Raw genomic sequence first — 14,677 nt, 5'->3', positions numbered from 1 at the left:
CTATTCTATTGTAATATACTTATCTACTTTACTAACAAAAGTTAGCGTATGTCCGTTTGTTCAAATCAATAACCTGCATAGATTCCAACAGTTCTATAAGCGATGTTCGCAATATTATCTTAAAAAATTTCCGTACTTTTAGGACACATTCAAAAGTCTCTAAAATAGCGTAGCAATTTTAATGTATTCCCGAATGCTTATCACGAAAGTGCATGTTCATTTAAAAAAAAATCCAAATCTCTGCCTTTAGATATAAATATACAAATAATTGTCATTCACAATAATTGAAAATTGATCTTTTTGCTCAAATGTTAAAAGAATATTATATAATATGATAAACAATTAATATTTCTATAATTTATTAACATTTCCTAATTATCCATACCTGCAATTTAATAAACAAATAAATAATTTCTGCGGCGCGTAATAATTTTAATCCTGAAAGAATCGATGTACATACGACACGAATTCCGGGCCTATTTATATATCCATATTTCAATCCAACGAAATTTATTTAATATTTATCCAATATCCAATATCCAATATCCAATAATAATCGGTAAAAGTATTTCTATGTTTTACCGATCAAGAAGATAATAATCAGTCATAGTAGATCTCTGCTTTACCGGTTAGAAATAACTCGGTCATTATATTATATATATTAGAAATAATACAGAAAAAATTTACAATCGAATTATAGTATGTGATAGACATTTTTATAAATGTAGTAAAAATGATAGTACATATAACAAAAGCAAGAAAAAATTATATACCAGATTATTTTTGGTATACTATTTATAATTTCATTTGCTACCATCATAGGCACTATAATCAGTTGCTATCGATAATGTATATATAGATCCTTGTTAATATAATATAGATCTTATGGATTTAAGTGATAAAGAAAACTAGATTATGGTGGAATAAAAAAATTTCAAAATTCGTAATAAAATATAAAAAAAAAAATTATTAACAAATGTATATAGCAATATAATATACATATACTTTTATATTTTGATAAAATTATTTTCTCTAAGAACTAACATCGCAACTAATCTATATATATCTTTTAACAAATGATTTATTATACTTTTTTATAGATTCATTAAGAAATTAATTTTTGAAAAAAGAAAGTTCATTTTTACACGCAACTTTTTCAATTTGGATAGTATGTAACTTCTTCTACCTAATAATGGAACACGCTTTGTTAGACGCTATTCAAGAGATAGGACGGATGGCCCTTTGAAAATGTAATGATCTATGACACGGAACTTTCTCTTTCTAAATACGACGCCAAAATGAATCTGACCCTGCTCCGTATTCTTCTTGTTAAATCTTAGGTATGCGTGTAAGATTAACTATGTAAATAGTATACGTAATTACAAATATTATAAAAACACTTATAGTAAGAAAATCATGTGATATGATCTATTTCATTAAGTTACATAAGAATATAACTATAAAATTATTTGGATTATGAGGAAACTCGACGTTATAAAAAGAGTTACTCATGATTAAATATGATAGGTATATGTATATATGTATGATTATGTATAATTTTGATTTATGTATCAAAACTAAAAGTGAACATTTTATTATTAAGAAATGTTAACGATGTTAACGATGTAATCGATAAATATCAGTATTGTCAAAATAAGACAGAATAATTCAAGATATGACGCTTTAAACAAAATATCCATATACCATAGTGAGAGTGTATTCGTGTATCATTAGCATACTCGTGGAAGAACATAAATTCTTTACGTAAAACGTAATAAAAGACCATAGGAAATTCATGAATGATGTTCTTACATATCAAATACGTTACTCCTTTAACGATAAACTTAAATTTATGAACGAATAATAGATGTAATCTGTGCCTTCGCAGATTTTTCGATTGAATTTTTCGAGATATTCGTAGTGAAGTAACGGAAGCTTTAAAAGATCTAAACCTTCTGTGATCTCTTGATAGAAATGAGAAATATTCGAAGTAGAGAGTGGCCCCAAATCGATTCGACGATACACACATTTATATATCACTATGAAATTTCATCGTCGTTTGTATAAAATGATAGCGTAAAAAAAAAATATATATATATATATATATATGTATAAAACTAAATGCTATCCCTGAGGCTTTAACGGGCCTTGAAACCAGTTCAAAGCAAAGCCTGGTTTATTCACCTGTCGAAAACTTTATCTAGCAGTTAAAGACGATCACTCAAGATAGTTAATCGTGGCGCCACGAATTTGCAATGAAACTCGCATTAACGAAGGCGTTCGGAGGTGATACGATTGATCGATAATACACAATACGATATCTATCGTCTGAACGGACATTGTAAGTTGTTGAGAAATTAAATGCAAATTTCTTTCGACAGTAGTTTAAGAATATGCTTTATGAAAAATTTTATCTGCCATACAAAACCCATAGAAAATAATAAATACCGTAGATTGCAAATAATTAAATTTTTTATGACAATAAAAATGCAAAATCAGACAAACATTTTACTTAACTTCGTCTTTATCTTTCTTTTTTTTTTCTTTTTCTTCGATAATTATACTAAAAGAAATTCTACTATAAAAAAAAAAATTTTTTTTTTAATGAGACTTAATAAACATTCGAGTTTATACTTACGAATTATTTGAAAACAATAAAGAATTAAAAAGAGATAACCGGTTTCTATTAAGTATAATGTCCAATGTATAGTATGCACAAATCAAAAATTAAAAAAAAAAGAAAAAGGAGATATAACAGCTAAAACTATAAAATCTTAAGCTCACCTTTCAAGATATCTCTTGCACGTAAACGTTTGCGCGCGTGATATTGTTTCTTTACAATATCCTTTGTCGAGTACGCTTTGTGGAAACGATCGAAATATATTTTTTTTTGGTACAGGGAGGAGAAATATAAAAGAAGGATCTTTCCCATAAAAAGTCTGCTCTTAAGATAGAATAAGGTAATACCAAACCTCTGTTTCTTTCTCTCTCATTTTTTCTCTTTTTTTCCTCATTATATATGTGTCATATCGTGGGAGTCTGTGAGTCAATCTATACGATGAATTGTGATAATCTGAAAGAGAAAAAAGAAGAAGAAGAAAAGGATGAAGAAGGAGAAGGACGTAATGGAAATGAAAAAGAGAAATAAAAAAAAAAATAAAAAAAAACCTGAAAAAAAAAGAAAAAATCTGTATGACGTAAAAAAATGTTTTTGGAATTACATCCGTGATAAAAACGTGAATCGTTCGAAAAAGTTAACGTATCCCGGTTGACCAGCATAGGTGGAGATGCCGAAAGATCGAAATTCAAGCGGCATTGGAGGGCGAGGAGGGGAGAGATACTCAATATCGGCGGATACTATAAGAGAAGAAGGGATATGAAACCATCGCCAGTTATATTGACTTTCTTTTAAGCGACACGTGCATACGCATATTCCATATAGAAGGATACAGAGATTAAAAAGTAAGTACGCGTATAACACGTTTTTATATTATTAAACAGAGAGTAAGTGTAAGCATGGATCTATAGGGTCTCGATTCTTCTCGCCTTATATACATATATATATATATGTATATGTGTGTGCGTTTGTATGTATGAATGTATACACACGCGCGCAGATACACACACATTACTTCATTCTTATTGCAATCCTAACATAACATCTATCTTCATATAATATATATACTTATATACAACTTTACTTGTATCCTTTGCATTAAAATTTGAATTGAATACATTTCGGTATATTTCATCACATCTCAGTTTTTTCTCAAAGAAGAAAAGGATAATATGAAATATATTAATCGATATCGCAAAGCCGGATGTATATCCCGGATTCTCCTATAAGTGCTTTCGAAACGACGCCGGCCAAGGGAGCAATAATTACATGACGTCGGAGAGTCAGCTTTCACGTTCCAGAAAGTGAAAATTTAAGATCTAAATTTACAAGGATGTTACCAGCGGCAAGGTAGCGGCCACCGATATACATATATATGTATATATGGGAGTATAAAAATTATCTGACGATTCCTTTCGGAGACGTAGAGTCTTCTTCTTCTTCTTCTTCTTCTTCTTCTTCGATATGTTTATATGTATACACGTGTGTTCGTTTACATGTGTTTATGTATGTGTATGTGGTTTTTTTTCTCTCCCTTTTCTTTTCTTCTCATATACTCGACGTTTCCTTTCGACGATCTTGAGAAAGCATGTCCGAATTCCCCTCGCAAACGATATTACCTATAACCCACATTTCTGTATCGTACATTTTATCGATATGCGAAATCGCATCGATCGATACACGATGTATTTATATATGTATGTATGTATGTATGTATATATATACCTATATATGTATGTATGGACATATACATAGATACACGTTTTCGAAAGCACTCGCTTACTATTCGAGATAATCATTTTTGCGAGATATCATAATTTCATCAAGAATTGCCGTTGCCTAAGCATCTTCCTCGAAAGTTCTCGGACTATTCGCAATCAATGTCGAGATTTTCGTTTGATCTGTCAATTTGCCTAATTTTGACGTAACGCTCGTTTTGAATTGTGAACAAACACTTCTTACTCGAGTATGTTTCATCAAAAGTCTCAGAACTTATATGCATATATACGACTATGTCGATGAGTGAAATACTAGTATATGTATTTGAGAATAGTAGCCTTGAAAAAACTATGAGGACCCTTTCGATAGAGAAAAGAAAATTCCAAAAATGCGTACGCTCTCTTTTTTTTTCTCTATCGATATTTAGGTTTAAGATCCTTGTATTAGCCACTGAATGACTAAAACACACTCTCTTCGAAGAAAATTTTATGAATACGAGAAGACGATGTTTTTAATATTTCTAATATTTCCTGTATATATTTATCATTGATCGATAAGTAATCAATTTTTTATCGATTATTATCATTGATCGATAAATAATTAATTCATTATTTATTCTTTCTTCTTTTTTTTTTTTTTTTTTTTATTTTTTTTTTTACGTAACTGACTGAAACGAAACTCGCTAGGTTTTACATTACCTCGACAGAATGAAGTTATTTTTATCGATTTCTCTGTTATTTGCAATATCTACGAGAGTACCATGTTCTTGCAAAATATATGCAAAATATAGTTATAGTATTAGTAGGTAGGATGTTTTATTTTTGTATTCATATATGCGTGTATATATATATATGTATGTATACACGCATGAGCGTGTCTGTTATGTGGGATGGAATTTCTGTCCGCATTCTTTTCTCACATATAGAGGTCAAAACACATTTTACCGTTCGATTTTGCAGCAGCTTTCCTCGAGAAAAAAAAAAGAAAAGAAAAAAAATAAATTTACTGACATTAATAATACTAACATATAAACATGGACACATCACCTACAATACCACCTCCGCATTCCATGTGACATGAATATATCAAAGTAACTCGAAGAAGTTACTCGATAACCGGGGACAGACCTTGTTCGTTTTTTAATTGACCTTGTCCATGGAACCCAAATTGGATTCCTCGTGAGTCATTGTAAAAGACACCGATAATTCGGAATTCATCCAATGATATCATCTGGAATTCATCAAGAGTGACAAAAAAAAGGAAAGAAAGAGATGTTTCGGAACGAATGAATGAAAGAAATTGGCAAATTGAAATCACACGAAGTCGGATAGCCGCTGCGTCCTTAAAGGCCGAAGGTAAATCAACGCTTCTTTGTAACTGTAATCTCTAAAAAGAAAGAAAGAAGAAGTTCCATATCGGTGTACAAAAGTTGCGTCAAGCATGGATGAGAATTCATCCTGTCAAAAATATCTAGACGAAATGACGCATACAAAATCGACCGCCTTGAAAAGCAGTGAAAGTAAGTCTAACTAACAACGTGCTTCGTATTACGGAGTGACATCCCACGGAGTAAAAGAGGCGTAAAAATAAAAAAAAAAAAAAAAAAAAAAAAAAAAAAAAGTAAAAGAAAATATCAAGAAGACGAAGTAGAAGAGAAAAAAATCTAGTATGCACATATATACGCGTACATATATAGTTTTAAGAATATTTCAAAGTCAAAGGATAGGAATCTCCTGCGTGTCAAAATTTTATTACTTTCTTTCTCGGATTTCACTTTTGATTTTAATTTTGTTGATTAAATTTCTCATCAAGTTTTACGAGAAAAAGGAGATACATTTACTTATTAATTAATTCTCTTACGTAGAAAGGAGAGTCCCCTCGTTGTTATTTGACACAGATTTTGATAATCAAGCGAATTTTAAGTATTCGACGATTAATTATAAATGTAGATACACTGACGAAAGATTTCTCGTTGCAGTTAAGCAATAAGAAGGCAATGAACAAAATAAAAAGTATTAAATTAATAAATTCAATAACATTTAAAATGCACGCTAGAAAATTAGAATTTTTATTAGACAAATAAGATTACGAGGAGTATCGATACAAAGTGTCTACGATCCCTATCTAACGATATCTATCTAGTTGTAATGCGACACATATTTCATCGGAATAAAATTAAAATAAAAATCATCTTCGGCGAGAGAGTGGCAAAACAAGTTTCTCCAAATCTAAAAGACCTTTTCTCCTTGTTATAAAATTATTCTTAAGGATTCGATATATGTATTTTTTTATTTTTGATTTTTTTTTTCTTTTTCTTTTTGTAATTATATATACTTCATTTTAATAAGAATCTAACTTATTATATCTAACTATTAGAAATATAACGCATTAATATTTCTATTACAAGCATGTAAGATCATATCGATCATCGATTGTAATTCATTCGGATTATGAATGATTTTAACTTAACATGCATATGTCTCTAATAGCTTTCCACGCCTTCTAATCAGATTCGTCGGTATAGTCCGATCTACCTCTTTTGTTGCCTCTATCATCGTTTAGCTTTGTGATTTTTATCTACAATTCCGTTCCATTTTTATTCAAATTATATTTAAATCATTAATCAATATTTTTATCGGATCAATTCTTAATGATATTAGAAGTAATATTACTAGTAAAATTTCCAATCCTTATAGATATTATTAAAAATCGCAATATACTCCAATATTATTCTATTTGAAATAAATTTGTAAATATTTCATTAACAAAATATTTTTTGATTTATTAATTGGAAAACATTCCCCCGATACTCTTGGAATAAAAAATCTATTTTTTTTATTTCTAATAACATTGATTGTATATTAATAAATTCTTGAAACTGTTAAAAGATGCTCAAAATGAGAACACCATTATGGATACTTCTGATTGCATTAATATTAAATGCATATACAAATGGGCTTCCTTACAATCAGATTCCTGAATATTACACATCACGTAAGTAGTTTAATTTTCTTAAACAGAATTTTTATTACAAATTCTATTTACTAACTGTATTATTATAAAAACTAAATATACGTGTATATAATTAATAAAATAAATTCATTTTTTATTTATTAATTTATATATTATACTATGATTTAAAAAATTATTCTAACATGTAACAACAATAATAATTATTATTATAATAATAATAAATAAGAACTGAACTTTTACTGATAAAACAGACATAATTGCAAACACTATTTATTAATGACGATTTAATTCAATCTTTATTTTTATTAACAGAACAATCATCTTGGTATAATAATAAACAGGATCAACAACAAGATAATAGCTTTTCTAATGTCTCGCCACACATTTTGCAAGAACAACAAGTCGGCGAATTTGGCACGGGTTGGAATCAATTAAATCCTTGTAAGTATTATCGATAAATAAATATAACGTATATTTAATTGTACGTTTAATGTATGCATTTTATTGTTAATATAATACAATTTAATGAAAAATAATTCATTATATATATATATATATATATATATATATATATATATATATATATATATATTTCAAACCATATATATAATTTGTTTATAACATTTTTATTATAGCACTTTATATTAGTCAATCTGACTTATATTCTGGTTCAATATCTCAAAACACAGACGTATCAGATTTTATTACACTTTCTCAAACAAACTTAAAGCAAGAAGAAATAACCGATGGTGGATTAACTTTGTCTTGTAAGGGAGATAATAAAATCTGCGTAAATAAAGATCTTTGCATAGATGGATACGTTAATTTCATACAAAAAGAATTAATTCGTGATAAGCAGCAGGTAACAGATTTATATTTCTTACATTAGAATACTAATTGTAGCAATAGGAACTATTCGAAATTATGTGACCATTTATTAAATTTGTGAAATTTATGTTTATCTATTTTGACCTTTCAATTATTTGTATTTTTTAATATTTAGATTCAACAATGCAATCTCAAATATGAAATATGTTGTATTTTAAAAGATTATTTCGAACAATCATCATCTGATGTTGGTGACACAAGTATTCCTTTCCTAGAGCATAGTGATTATCTTGATGTAAATCCCATAATTAATAATCAAGAACATATTCGTCCAGAACAAGTAGATCAACAAAATCTTTTGATCGATTTAAGTCCATCTCAGAATGTAGAATCAACAATAAAAAATGGTGTTAAACAGGTTGTAATTCAACAACAAATTACTGATTTTAATAAAGATACAGATATAAGCTCAAGTACTGCAGTACCTCTACAATCATCAATAAGTTCTAGCACTAATTTAGATCATGTATTTACTCAAGGTAATTTTATTTCAGTATAGATATTTAATCCATATTATGAAAAATTGTCTAATTTTCTATGAAAATGGTATTTATGAATCTGGATATAGGTTCTGCTGAAGTACAGCCATCATCAAATTTACCAAATTCAAGATTTACTGATTTCCAAGTACCATTACAATTAGGATGTGCAGCAGCTTTACTTTGTGTAGAAGAACAATTTTGTACTAAAGAAGGAGTAATTAGCACACAGCCTATCACATTTACAGAAAAGGATATTCTACAGCGTGTTCCATTAAGTGTAAGTTATATTTTGTAATTATTAATTATACTTATTTATTTAATTATCAATTCGATATATATCAAATGATATATTGCAGTGTTCATAACAAATATAGATTGATGAAAAGGTATAAATTTCAAAATATATATGTACAAATATATTTTTTAATGCAATACTAAACATTTTAATAATTCATTAATTTTCATTTTACTCTCTCTTTCTTTTTCTCTCTTTCTCTCTTTTATCTCAAATCTATAGAGTTGTAAAAATTCTGAGAATGGAATTATTGGAAAATGCTGTCGTGATCCGAATTATGTAGATCCATGGCCGACGGGTAATTTACCAGCAAATTATTCTGGTGGTTTTGATGAACAAGGATTTCCAACATTTTTAAATATAGCAAAAGTACGACCACCAAAGAAACCAACTAGTGCCACAAAAACAGCATCAACTATTAAACCTTCAGTGAAACCAACTACATCTAGCAATGAACAAATTTTTACTACTAAATCATCTATTCCAACATTATCCACGTTATCAAATGAGAATAATTATGAAGTTCCTGATTCTTCTATTCATATAACTAAACAAGACACTGGACCATTCTATACTCCACAAAATCCATTGATATCAAATGAAACACCTTTTATTGAACCAAGACCATTCACAAGTAATATCTATAATACTGCATCCAGCAAACAAAATTCTGTATTGGTTCCATCTGGACAAATACAGAATAAATGTGGAGTACGAAATAATGTATGTATTATATATTGTAATTAATTCATAATATTAATTGTACTCACATAATATTACTGTATATGTATTTAGTACATTTTAATATTTTTCATAAGGTTTTACATACAGAAGAATTAGATAAGCCTGTAACATCTTTTGGTGAAATTCCATGGCAAGCAATGATATTATCAAATAAACATCGCAGTATATTATGTTCTGGAGTAATAATAACACCAAACATTGTTTTAACAACAGCTTATTGTGTAAATGGGTAAAATTCTCTTTTTTTAAGTACATGCAACCTGAAGCCAGTAAAAAAATAGTTTATACGTGGTTTAATATACATAGTTTATATACAATTATATACATATTATCTTTTTCTTTTATATCAGAATTACACCACAAGAAGTTTCAGTAAAGTCTGGAGAATGGAAATTAGGATATGAGCTTGAATATGAAGAACCACTTCCATTCGAAATAACAAATGTATCGTCTATTGTTATTCATCCAAATTATGTACTGGGATCTTCTTTGAATGATATTGCAGTTCTCTATTTAGAAAATGCTATAACATACAACAGACATGTAAATCCATTGTGTCTGTCAAATTCAATTGAAACTCAAACATTAAATAAATGCATTGTAACAGGATGGGGCCAAGCAATAATTAAAGGTAAGGAATATGTGTATGTGTGTGGGTGTATATATATATATATATATATATATATATATATAAAATAATTTAAATCAAATATCTAAGAGAAAATTTTATGTATATTTAGTACATGCACTTGGTGCTATTATGAATAGTCTTGATCTTGACATTTTATCACCTGATGTGTGTATGCAACATGCATCTGGACAAAAATATAATATAAATATAGAATATGGTTCTATATGTGCAAAATCACATAATATAAATCATAATATGTGTCAAACTGAAATTGGTGGACCATTAGCTTGTCAAAGAGAAAACGGAATCTACGAACTTGCTGGACTTTATAGTCAGGATAATGGTTGCTCTCCTACGCATCAAGTAAACAGAAAATTTCCACTTTACATTTATAATTAAGTACATTAGATTATTAATCGATTTATTCATAATTCTTTTTTTCTATAGATTGCAATATTTACACCTATTGACAATGATTGGTTAAAGAAAATGATATATTATAATGAAAAAAATATATCTTCTTCAACATTTAATACAAAAGACGACTTGTATGACTATAGGAAAAGCGATCTTCCATCCAAAATAAATCAATATTTACCACCAATCTAGCAAGAAAGTATACAATTATAATATAGTGCACAATAAAGTTTTGAGAAAACTATTATTAACTTCAAATTATTTTGAAAGAGCATATTCAATAAAATAGTTTATTCGATTTGCCCGGTGTAGGGATGTAAATAAAAAATCAAAATTTTTGATGGAAATATTGTGAAATATTAATTTAAAATAATTCCATACATATTCGTTTTAAAAATTGTCCTTAGAATTTTGTGATAAAAATATATGATCTTTATAATAAGTTAATTCTTGTATACTTTCTATAATATCAGAAGTAGCTCTGTGCTTCAATGTTTTTGGAGGACAAGAATTATAAATTTCTGGATTCCATCTTCTGTAAAATATATATGTATATAAAATTATGAATAAAAAATATATAAAACAGATTATTTTAAATATCTATTTTATAATATATATATGTCATCTTTATGCTATTTGATATTTATTAATATTACAAACCTTACTAATTCTTTAATGGAGCTAACATCTATAATTCTATAATGTAAATAGTCATTAACTAATGGCATGTATTTGTTTAAAAATAAACGATCCATGTAAACAGAGTTACCAGCCAAAGGGCATTTTCCTTTTGGAATATAGGTTTTCAAAAATTTTAATACAATTTGTTCAGCATCTTTTAAGAAAATTTTACTATTTTGAACGTCTTCAATTAATTTCGTCTAAATCAACATACAAAATACATGATTATTCATTTAAAATACATATTACATTATAACAACTTACTTTTGCATGATGTGTTTTACACCAATCATTCATATTATTTAAAATAGAATCTGGTTGATTTAGTACAATATTCAAGGGATCGGTTATGATTTTTAAATTATTATCAGTAATTACACAACTTATTTCTAAGATGTGACATGTTTCTATATCTAATCCTGTCATCTGAACAATTGAGAAAAATAAAAAATGGTTATAAAAATAGATATATTAATATATTATGTAATATTTCACATATAAAATATTTAGAAAAATAATTATATACCTCCATATCTAACCAAACTATGTGGTTTTCTTTAATATCGCTCATCATACGTCGTAATGAAACTATAATAAATAATAATATTAACTATAGTATTAATAATTTTATAAAATATTTGATAACTATAATGTAACTTATAGAATGGTTCTTGTTTAAAAATATAGAAAAAGTTAATCATATTTTTTTTTAGATTACATTTATGATCATATTATATTTTTATATTTATATTTATTTCAATATAAATAACTTAATTTGATTCACCATTATAAGTAATATTAGATGGTTTCCACTTTAAACATGTTTTTAATAATTTAATACCCTGAAGAAACATTTATTCTAATCTACTGTACATTATATCAATATTAAACAGCCTTATACGCACGTGTTCTTTTTTATATAAGCTTTTGTATTCGCCAATGAATAATAAAGATAAATACTTCCAAATAACATTTACAATTGCACCATGGCTCCATCTGATTTTAAAAGTACGAAATTAAAAGATATAGATAATTTTGTACGTCAAAATCGTTGGGAGTATATCGAAAAAATAGCGAAATATCTTTATATTGATAAATCTAGATGATTTATAAATTGTATCTTATAAATATTATGAATGTTTATTTTAAACCGGAGGATTTAATAAAGTTATTAAATAGATATATGTATTAGTGTTTTGATGCACTTAAAGGTTATGTTATCATACTTATATTTTTAATATTTAGTATTGTGTAAATTGCTATTGATACATAAATAAGAATCATACAATGTCTTTGTACGATGATTTTGATAAACATCGAACTTCTGAAAAAGTTGCCGGATGGTCGTCCGGTATAAAATTGTTACAATCGCAACTTCAATTAAAAAAAGCTGCAACTACACAGGTAAATGGTAAACAGCCAAAAGTAAGATGCATTAAAATATTAATTACTATATTATTTATTACATATTTAGCCAAAACGTGAACAGTATAGAAAAGCTACTGCTGTATTAGCACCAGTTATAGATTTGAAATCAAAGACTAGAGATATTGAGAAGGATGATGATGGTTTACATAATAATCCACTTACAACAAATAATACAGGTAGTATTGGAATTGGTAGTGAATTTGACTGGAATGTTATAAATGAATATGATCCTATGTGGCCTAATGAGTACGAAAAAGTAGTCAAAGAATTACGTGATATTCGAGATAGAGAACATGATCAAGAAACTGAAATGCGTAAAAGACGGCGTGATAATACACGTTTTGAAGATACACAAGTAATAAATAAATTATGCAAAGTAATAAATAAATCAAATATTGTATACAATTTCAACATTCAATTTATTATTTTAGGCAACAGGAAATAATACTTTAGTACCTCCAGAAAGAGACGAAGAACGTACTCCAACATCTAGGGGCATAGCTGGTGGTGCTGCTATAGCACCTCCTCCTTCGTTACAAGAATGTTCTGAACTTTCAGCATCATCGCCATCACCAAGACAGCCTTCTAATTTAGGTTATGCTACATCATCTGTCGCTGCCAAAATTATGGCTAAATATGGTTTTAAAGAAGGACAAGGCTTAGGTAAAAAAGAACAAGGTATGTCTGTAGCATTACAAGTAGAGAAGACAAGTAAACGAGGTGGCAGAATTGTTGGAGAAAGAGAACAGCTTATGCCACCACCACCTCCAGTTTCAATGTCTCCACCACCTCTACAGCAGCAGACATCACAGCCACAGCCTTCGCAAGAAGAACCAAGTATTACAGAAATCATGAAATCACCAAGCAAAGTAATTCAGTATATCTATATTTTTTTTTTTTAATTTTCTTCAATTTACTTTTAACAAAAAAATATTTTTTTTTTTAGGTTGTATTGCTACGTAATATGGTTGGACCAGGAGAAGTAGATGATGATCTAGAACCAGAAGTGAAAGATGAATGTAATACAAAATATGGTGATGTAGCACGTGTAATTATTCATGAAGTTATTGAAGCAACTCCAGAGGATGCAGTTCGTATTTTTGTAGAATTTAAAAGAATAGAAAGTGCTATTAAGGCTGTCGTTGATTTAAATGGACGATTCTTTGGGGGTAGACAAGTTAAAGCAGGTTTTTATTCTAGTGAAAAATTAGACAGTTTGCAATTAATGGATTAATGATAAGAATATTGAACATAGAAATTATACTAATATATACTATATTAATTCTTTATTGTCGAACTTAAACTATTTCACCCGTTCGAAAATGCGAACGAAAATAATTCCGACTAACGGTATTACTATGCCTACAACTATTACGACAAAAATGAGTTAATATCCAGTTGAATCCTAATATTGTTTAATGTCTTTTGTTTACGTTTTGAAGAAAAAAAAAATGGAAATCATAAAAATGGAATTTACTCCAATATATATAAAATATATATATATATATATACATAAAGAAATATTTGATTTTTTTAAGTAAAATGGTAAGACAGTACATACTTCATTATTTTAATTTTAACATATTTTTTTTTTTATTAAATTGTAAGACGTTTTCATTCCTGCATTAAATATTCTATATATATAATAGTTTTTCCGATAACAATTTTTTATTATACTTTATCAAAGTAAAATACAGCATAAAAAAGAAAAGTGCAATGTATAGATTATTTATTGAACTTTTCTTATATTAAATATTTCACAACCTTTGCACACTTTTGTAGAAATAGTATACATAATTTTT

At 27.8% G+C, this 14,677-nt stretch overlaps 3 protein-coding genes across 6 annotated transcripts; 2 read left to right on the top strand and 1 right to left on the bottom strand.

Annotated features, from left to right (window-relative positions):
* Window positions 1-3,350: 3,350 nt before the first annotated feature.
* On the top strand, window positions 3,351-10,958 carry scaf (inactive serine protease scarface). Of its 3 annotated transcripts, XM_085658233.1 has the most exons (12): window positions 3,397-3,462; window positions 5,296-5,691; window positions 7,225-7,330; window positions 7,622-7,750; window positions 7,945-8,171; window positions 8,313-8,676; window positions 8,766-8,956; window positions 9,197-9,697; window positions 9,793-9,947; window positions 10,069-10,349; window positions 10,459-10,712; window positions 10,797-10,958. In XM_085658233.1, exons 3-12 carry the CDS (start codon window positions 7,225-7,227, stop codon window positions 10,956-10,958), a joined length of 2,370 nt encoding a protein of 789 aa, XP_085514359.1. In that variant the 5' UTR covers window positions 3,397-3,462; window positions 5,296-5,691. The 3 variants fall into 3 exon arrangements, with proteins under 3 accessions (XP_035719217.1, XP_085514359.1, XP_035719219.1); XM_035863324.2 differs by lacking the exon at window positions 5,296-5,691 and having other exon boundaries at window positions 3,351-3,462; XM_035863326.2 differs by lacking the exons at window positions 3,397-3,462; window positions 5,296-5,691 and adding an exon at window positions 5,728-5,855.
* Window positions 10,959-11,156: 198 nt separating this feature from the next.
* On the bottom strand, window positions 11,157-12,450 carry LOC118440387 (RNA exonuclease 2-like). 2 transcript variants are annotated; one of them, XM_035863331.2, is made up of 5 exons: window positions 12,353-12,450; window positions 11,974-12,035; window positions 11,712-11,873; window positions 11,427-11,647; window positions 11,157-11,301 (listed from the first exon to the last, which is right to left on the bottom strand). In XM_035863331.2, exons 2-5 carry the CDS (start codon window positions 12,019-12,021, stop codon window positions 11,157-11,159), a joined length of 576 nt encoding a protein of 191 aa, XP_035719224.1. In that variant the 5' UTR covers window positions 12,022-12,035; window positions 12,353-12,450. The 2 variants fall into 2 exon arrangements, with proteins under 2 accessions (XP_035719224.1, XP_035719223.1); XM_035863330.2 differs by having other exon boundaries at window positions 12,232-12,372.
* Window positions 12,451-12,502: 52 nt separating this feature from the next.
* Spf45 (splicing factor 45) lies at window positions 12,503-14,445 on the top strand. Its single transcript, XM_035863329.2, has 4 exons — window positions 12,503-12,851; window positions 12,922-13,230; window positions 13,307-13,744; window positions 13,822-14,445. Exons 1-4 carry the CDS (start codon window positions 12,735-12,737, stop codon window positions 14,107-14,109), a joined length of 1,152 nt encoding a protein of 383 aa, XP_035719222.1. The 5' UTR covers window positions 12,503-12,734; the 3' UTR covers window positions 14,110-14,445.
* The last annotated feature ends 232 nt before the right edge of the window (window positions 14,446-14,677 follow it).

Source organism: Vespa mandarinia, chromosome 7 (genome assembly GCF_050613455.1).
Source record: "Vespa mandarinia isolate Hongniang chromosome 7, ASM5061345v1, whole genome shotgun sequence".
Classification (NCBI taxonomy): Eukaryota; Metazoa; Arthropoda; class Insecta; order Hymenoptera; family Vespidae; genus Vespa; species Vespa mandarinia.
The sequence above is the reverse complement of the archived record's forward strand: the minus strand, read 5'-3'. Positions and strand labels throughout refer to the sequence as shown.

Excerpts from the sequence above, each read along its gene's own strand:
- scaf (XM_035863324.2), top strand. The coding sequence starts at position 7,225 with ATGCTCAAAATGAGAACACCATTATGGATACTTCTGATTGCATTAATA. Across the intron at positions 7,751-7,944 it reads TTGGAATCAATTAAATCCTT|CACTTTATATTAGTCAATCT; the intron begins GTAAGTATTATC and ends TTTTTATTATAG. Across the intron at positions 8,172-8,312 it reads TAATTCGTGATAAGCAGCAG|ATTCAACAATGCAATCTCAA; the intron begins GTAACAGATTTA and ends TTTAATATTTAG.
- LOC118440387 (XM_035863330.2), bottom strand. The coding sequence starts at position 12,301 with ATGTTTCTTCAGGGTATTAAATTATTAAAAACATGTTTAAAGTGGAAA. Across the intron at positions 11,874-11,973 it reads TAGTTTGGTTAGATATGGAG|ATGACAGGATTAGATATAGA; the intron begins GTATATAATTAT and ends TCAATTGTTCAG. Across the intron at positions 11,648-11,711 it reads GTAAAACACATCATGCAAAA|ACGAAATTAATTGAAGACGT; the intron begins GTAAGTTGTTAT and ends ATGTTGATTTAG.
- Spf45 (XM_035863329.2), top strand. The coding sequence starts at position 12,735 with ATGTCTTTGTACGATGATTTTGATAAACATCGAACTTCTGAAAAAGTT. Across the intron at positions 12,852-12,921 it reads AAAAAGCTGCAACTACACAG|CCAAAACGTGAACAGTATAG; the intron begins GTAAATGGTAAA and ends TTACATATTTAG. Across the intron at positions 13,231-13,306 it reads CACGTTTTGAAGATACACAA|GCAACAGGAAATAATACTTT; the intron begins GTAATAAATAAA and ends TTATTATTTTAG.